The sequence below is a fragment of the Capsaspora owczarzaki genome, assembly GCF_000151315.2.
Source record: "Capsaspora owczarzaki ATCC 30864 unplaced genomic scaffold supercont2.8, whole genome shotgun sequence".
NCBI classification, from domain to species: domain Eukaryota; class Filasterea; order Ministeriida; family Capsasporidae; genus Capsaspora; species Capsaspora owczarzaki.
In genome coordinates, this window is record NW_011887299.1 from 1,167,931 (window position 1) to 1,175,053 (window position 7,123).

General features: G+C 53.8%; 2 protein-coding genes across 2 annotated transcripts; one reads left to right on the forward strand and one right to left on the reverse strand.

The window, feature by feature from the left end:
* Window positions 1–280: 280 nt before the first annotated feature.
* On the forward strand, window positions 281–4,669 carry CAOG_05302 (hypothetical protein; the record flags this gene model as incomplete). Its single annotated transcript, XM_004346937.2, has 9 exons — window positions 281–538; window positions 697–770; window positions 906–1,677; window positions 1,820–2,504; window positions 2,629–2,751; window positions 2,827–2,966; window positions 3,046–3,415; window positions 3,604–4,302; window positions 4,455–4,669. The coding sequence occupies 9 exons, from the start codon at window positions 281–283 to the stop codon at window positions 4,667–4,669; spliced, it is 3,336 nt and encodes a 1,111-aa protein (XP_004346987.2).
* Window positions 4,670–4,954: 285 nt separating this feature from the next.
* Window positions 4,955–7,020, reverse strand: CAOG_08875 (hypothetical protein; the record flags this gene model as incomplete). The annotated part of the gene is made up of 5 exons (XM_011272228.1): window positions 4,955–5,117; window positions 5,196–5,305; window positions 5,407–5,518; window positions 5,608–6,118; window positions 6,231–7,020. 5 exons carry the CDS (start codon window positions 7,018–7,020, stop codon window positions 4,955–4,957), a joined length of 1,686 nt encoding a protein of 561 aa, XP_011270530.1.
* Window positions 7,021–7,123: the final 103 nt, after the last annotated feature.

Consider the following 7,123-nt stretch of genomic DNA (forward strand, 5'->3'; position numbering starts at 1 on the left):
GACTGAATGTCTGAGAAAATCAACCCAAAATTCAATCATTCATTAGAAGAAGTATCATCATCATCAGTAGTACTGTATCATCATGAGTCGCAGTAGAAGCAGCAGACGAACGCTTTCGCTCAGTCCTCAATCTCGTTGCTCTGAGTTCAACAGCTCTCAACAGCTCTCCCCCCTGCTTTTGCATCGCTCTTCCTTATCGTTTTTTGTATTGCGTTGTATTGCTTTTTTTGTTCTGCATTCGCTCGTTCCTTTGGTCCTTGGCGCGCGCTCCGGACGAACGATGAGCGAGCCAATGCAAACCACTGAGCCCAATCTCCCGCCAATACCACACGAGGCGCCGGCAGCAGCAGACACGAGCGACGACGCCTGCGCCCTGACAACGACAACGACAATGGCTGTGGCTGCAAGCACAAGCTCAACTGCACCTGTCGATGCGCAGCCAAGTCGGCGCCGGAAGCTGTTCAGTCAGCAGTTTGAGCGTGTCCGCGAGGTCGTCGACGGACTGCTGCGAACCGAGCTCAGCGTCCGACTGAATGAGGTAAAAAACAAACAAGCTTGCTCAGAAAAATGTTGGAAAATGCAGCCACTATTGGCATCCAGCATGATGCTGCGAGGGTTATTCGATTCATGTATGGAGGCAGATGAACGAAGATGCTGAGCAAACTCGACATACTGGATGCTCTTGAAAAACCACAGCTCGAACTCGTCAATGCAAGACTCACAGATACGAGACACGCGCTCGACCAACTACGATTACTGCTTAGTGCTGGGTAAGCGACTTTCATTTCGAGTCATTTCGCACCAAATTCGTTGCCTCGACTTCCTGCGATTTCCATCCACCTGCTCACGCCACCCGATTGCGCGATCTGCACAAATCCCTTCTCTTTGCGTTCTCCCGCTTGCAGATCCAAATTGTCGGCGCGCCGGAAAGACGACATTCTCGCTGCCGTCGCCACCACGCGGCCAGATCAAAGCGCACCGGCACCGGCCCCGGCGGCCCCTCCAACAGCACTTGCGACTTCTGCTGTCATTTACAAGCGCCGCGATGGCAAGCTGATCAGGGTTCGATGCCCAGAGTGCATGAAAGAGGACTTTAAAAACTACCAAGGCTTTGCCAACCACTGCCGGATGCTGCATCGCACCTTCTATCCGAGCCACGACGATGCCCTGTTCGCAGCAGGCGTCGTGATTGAGCCGCACGAAGTGCCAGAGGGCGTGTCTGTGATTGATCTGGCCGGAACACAGCTACTCGACATGGACAAGGGTGGGCTGGTCTCGCGCTTGCCGTTGGCCGGCGCCGCTGCACCCGGCATCAGCACGATTGGTCTGACGGAGGCCGCGCCACTGGCAATCTCGTCGCGATTCTTTGTACGGAAACGCGTCATTGTGGGAAACACATCGCAGTACATTTCGCCAGACCGGCGAGATGCCGACGACCAATCGTCCCACAAATGGATGGTCTATGTCCGCGGCCCAGCCGAAACGCCCGACCTCGCTCCATTTGTCAAGCACGTCAAGTTCTTTCTGCATCCCTCGTACAAGCCCAACGATGTCGTTGACGTGACGTCGCCGCCCTTTCATCTCACACGCCGAGGCTGGGGCGAATTCCCAGTTCGTGTGCAACTGCATTTTGTCGATCCCAAGAACAAGCCTCTTGACATTATTCATAATTTAAAGGTGAGTCAAAGCCGTGTCCGAGTTGAGAATGTTTGGTTGATTTTGGGTGGTTGGTTGTTTTTGTTTTTTGTAATGTTGGTTTGGTGGTTTTTGTTTTTTTGTACACGCTGCTCATCCTACGTGATTGCTTTCTTGCTCACAGCTTGACAGAACAAATACTGGACTCCAGACGCTCGGAGCCGAAACCACCTTAACTATCGACTTGGATCGTGCGTTCTTTGATCGTCAGAAACGCGTTGACAAGCCATCGGAAACCTCCGACTTGCCGTCTCCTTCTTCTGCTGATACACCCCAGCAAGAGAATGGCGCCACTTTGAATGAATTTTTCATGGAGCTACCGGACGTTGACTCTATTGCGCAAAGCCTGGTTGCTTCAGGCGCAGCGACGCCAATGCATGCCAACTTTACACCATTGCCGCAAGACTGGCACTCGCAGCTGAATGCAATTGCACAAAACTCGCTCCATGAGCACGTCGAGGATGAGGAATTGCTCTTCAGCGCGGTGCTCGACGACACTTTTCATGCGGATCTTGACGAATTTGACTTTGGCGCTGGCGACTTGCACGCGACCGCGGATGCTGGTGCTGTTGTGAGTGCAGCGACACACTTTGCCGACCCGTCTGCCACTGGTGTGGGACGCGATCACTCTCAGAAATCGAGCTACAGCGGTCCGTGGACGCTGTGCAAGTTTTGTGGATCTGCGTCCCACTTGGACTCGACGGAATGCTCGCAGCAGCTTGAACTCTTCCGGGGTAGTGGAGATGTCAAAACAATCAACACTGTGTCTTCCTCGCAAGCCCTGCTCGGTCAGCTCGCCGCAAGTGTCGGTAAGTTCAGAATTGATCCACTTTGCTTTGTCCCGTGCCTTGTTCTTTGGCATGTCTTCTGACTGTCGCTTTTTTTTCGCTTTGTTTGTGTGGCTTCTGCTGCACGCAATTGTCAACGATGCAGACCACGGGGAAACAGAGCAGAAGCTATCTGTCGACGATGACAATCACGATACAAACGTCAGGCGACCGCGCTTTCAAACAGCCACGCAGTCCGCTACGTTGGCCGCACTGCCACCAGTCGACGGTAAGTGCGAATGGATGACAGAGCTTTGCCACATTGGTCCATCTCAGCTCACAATCTCGTGCGCTCTTCCGCCAGCGACCGAATTGGGAAAACTTCCGCCTCGTTTGCAATGGGTTCGAAGGACTGCACACCAAGCAGACGTGGTACTTTCTAATATACCCTTGCACGACCAGCCTCGTGAAACTGCTCCTCAAGCGGACGAGCTCATACTTCAGGTCAGATTTTCGAACTTGCATGGTCAATCTTTTGAAATCGCAACATCTCTGAGCGCATATCTGGTCCCTGCTGTCGTAGGCTGCCTTGTCGATGGCTCGTAACCTCTTGCTGAAAGCGCTGGCCTCGAAGAGCCAGAGCTCTTCCTCGGTTGCGAACATTCCGCCTGTGCAAGTCATCACTCCCGTCGACATCTTCTTGGCGATTCGAGGCACTTCCGAACTTGATTTTCTCTCAAACGAGAATCTAGGAGCCGATCTTTCCACACGACGGGGAGCAGACCTTGCACCTACTGCTACTGCTGTTGCTGCGGCTGCTGCTGCTGTTTTAGAACCTGCTGCAACAACATCAGCTCAGCGCAAACGTCGGCTCACCAACCAGGATGCTTCCGCCACTCCCGACATCCTGAACACTGCTCCTCCACCACCGACACGCTCCTCCAAGCGAGCCCGTATGTAGTATTATTTATTTTTGTGTTTTCCATTGAAACCTGTTCCTGTGTTTTGGGTTGTGTGTTCCATACCAAATTGTCAATCTTGCTCCTCGTTGCTGGGCCACGAAATTTCAATCATTCTATTCTCCTTTATGAAACTTGCTTCATCTTGCTTGATCCACTCTTCCATTCCTTCCATTCCTCAGTCTCAGTGATGTCGGCGCGCGTTTCGACAACGGCGCGACCAGTTCTGGTGCGACCGACGCCCTCCCGCCGCGCCACCCGCACCTCGACCGCCACAGCGTCCATCTCATCGCTATCATCCGACGCTGATTCAGCGCTCAATGCTCATCAGCACGGTCCAGACATGCAGGCAATCCTCGACTCGCTCAAGGTGCAGAATTTTCAAACCGCTTCAATCTCGCCTCGCGATCGGAACCGCACGAATGCACACAGCGCTGATGCTCCCAACGATGATGCTCACAATGACGACGATGACGATGACGATGATGATGATGATGATGGAAGGGCTTCCACGACGTCGTCCGTCGACCGCTTCCCAGTCAAGCACCGGATTGAAATCAGCGTTCGGAGCCCAGTCTCGCCCGCTGCCAAGAAGCCCGCGTCGTCGTCGCCGAGTGTATCCCTGCGATCGCGTGGCGCAGACGATGGTGTTGACCACGCTGATCACTCTGCGCGAAAACGCAAGGCCTCTGCTGGATCCGCGTCGTCCCCGGGCGCTGCTGGAGTGGCTCGCCCTCACACCCCGCGCAAGCTGAGCAACTCGGAGACAGCGACCCAGTCAAACACAATCAATCTCAGGAAGCTCTTTGCGTCGATTTGCATTATTCTAGGATGCGCATTTATTCTTCCAGCGGTCGCAAGCGCCTCTGTGACGAATCTGAGTGAGTTTTGCCAAGCTGAACGAGAGATGTTTGTCGCAACAACACGAGCATCAATCAATTACACGATGCGCCGACACACACAGCAACATGACACGAATTACTCACTTTGTGCCTGGAATGGATTTTTTTTCTCCATCTCTTTGTTGGAACAGATCTCGGCAAGCACGGGCTGAATCTCGCCGTTGCTGGCCTCACCTTTCTGCTTTCTTGGGGATACTTTCACTTGGAAGTGAGCAACCAAAGCAACGAGGAGCACACATTGAACGATGGCAGCGCAGGCTCTGGTCTGCTTTTCGAGGACGTTATGGCTGTGGTGAATGCGGTGATTGTGCTTGTCCTGCTAACCGCGTCGTCGAGCACGGTATAAGCATTGTTCGCTATTGATCGATGTGTGCCGGCCTTTTGTTAAGATTCTTGTTTTAGTTTCGAATTCAGCCTTGTTCTCAACAGCGAAGCAAAATTGCCTTTCCAAAAACAAACAAAAATTGTAAAATTTCCCATCTGGTTGATGTTTGTTCTGGATGATTGCAAATTGAGACGAACGAGAGCTATTATGCACAAAAGCCGAGAACCACTAGAGTCGCACTATCGAAAATAATGAGGATGAAGCTAACTGAAAAAAAAAAACAAAATCAAGAAAACCATTAAAAAATCAACCCTGCCAGACGCCGGATGACTGCTCGCGCTGCTTAACAATGGAGCCAATATCGCGAACGTCGCGAACATTGAGATTGCGCTTGCAGACCTCAGCAATCTTTTCGAATGACGGGCGGGACGACGGGGTGGCGTTCCATGTGCCTTGGAGCACCTCGAAGCTGGAAGAACAGTCAACCGGTAAGTCAGAGCAACCAACCGCAGCTTGAGGCATTGCACAGCAAGCACAATCAACTTACATTTCCATCGGACAGTCCGGAGGGCGAGCAAGGCGTTTGCCAGTTTCAAGGAATGTGACCAGTTGGTCCAGTGGCACGGCTTTGTATGGCGTGTCACCGTACGTAAAGACCTAGCAGGAAGCAGTCGAGTCAAAGAAAGAGCAACAAACAGGTGAGTGAAAGCGAAGCAAGCCTAACGCAGGCCACAGCAAAGCTCAAGACGGCGACAAACCTCCCACGCCAAGACACCCATCGACCAGATGTCGGACTCGGTTGTCCACGTGCGATAAAAGATGGATTCGATCGCCATTGTGCGAATCGGCAGCTTGCCCTTGGATTGCACTCTGCCATCACAAACCAAGGCAACCCCCGGTGAGCAAAAGCTAAATGAAACAAAACAGCCAACGAAGTACAAGACGAAACAGGGCGTTACCGATAGTAATCCTTGTCATCCACCAGCTCGCGCGACAGGCCAAAGTCGGCAATCTTAATGTTCAAACCACGACCTACGAGGCAATTGCGCGTGGCCAGATCGCGGTGCACCAAGCGATGAACGCTCGACAAGTAGGCCATGCCCTCCGCCACTTGCGACAGAATGAAGCGAAACTCTGGCTCGGTCAAGCGCACCCACGGCATCACGTCATGCGGGAAGTTGAGGGCGCAGATCGCCGACAGCGGTGCCTCGCCAAGCGGGTTGAGGGGTCCCGGAAAGTCCGACTTTCGTGACTGGTTGAAACGGTCACGACCGCGATCCGTGAGAGCAAGGCACTTGCGCAGTAGATTGCGCAAATCGCCGTATTCGAGATATTCAAGGACAAGGCACGCTGGGGCTCCAGCGGTCTGAGGGAACAGAGCAATTGCGCGAATGACGTTGTCGTGTTTGAGGGGCTTGAGGAGCTCTGCTTCTGACAGAAAGTCCTGCTTGTGCTTTGCCTCGGCGTTGTCTGATCGTGTTGCATACGTGCCATGTGAGGGCATTCAACATTGCAACAAAAACCGTCTTCACCAACATCCAACGCAACTTTTTAGAATCAAGCGACCGCAGACACAACCTACCTTTCAATTGCTTGACCGCCACGTGCTGGTGAAGCGCGGGTGCTCCAGTGACGATCGCACGGTTGACTGTACCAAACTGGCCCTCGCCCAAAACCCGCTCAAATTTCAAGCAGGATCGGCCTCGTTGGCGAACCACGTCCTCCAGCGCGCGCGAGCCGGACATGAGCCTGGCCAGTATCTCTTGGGAGAGCATTTCTGCGTTGCCATAGATGGGATCCTCGGCGTTGTCGTAGTAATCGTCAGGGACATCGAGATCATCGTCGTTTTCGTAAGCGACGCCATTGTCATCATCGTCATCGTCGTCATCGTCGTTGCCAGTGTTGTAGTCAGGAGCCGGAACGGCTGGCGGCTCGTCGTCTGCTACCTCTTGGTAGCCGACCGGGATGTCTGGCAGGGGTGCAGAGTAGTTGTACGATGCCAGCGCTTGCGGCGGAGGCCGACTTTGACCAGCAGGTCGGGTCGAAGACGGGTATGCTGGTGGTGCATGTGTCTGTGCTTTTGTAGCAGCAGCGGCAGCAGCAGCGGCAAGAGCGCCCTCCATTCTAGTTGCACCCAGACTGCCGCCTTGGGAGTTCAGCGGAGGCAATCCGGCGGGGCGTGGAGAGTAATTGCGAGCAGGTTCTTTTGGAGACTCTGGCGCACTGCCGGGGCCTGGGCGTTTGTCCGTCGAGTCACGACGCTGGGCGACCGGGGGCAGCACGGGAATTGCGCGGGTTTGCGTCGAGGGCAGGTGACTGGGTGCCGCTGGAACGGGCGTTGAAAGCAGAATCGGCGCTGGGCTCGAACTCATTGCCGGCAGGACTGGCACTGCTCGGTTGTGCAGACCTGTGGGGAAGCCAACGCGAAAATGAAATCGCACATGAATAAGGCAAATCCACACTCCCAAATCGAGC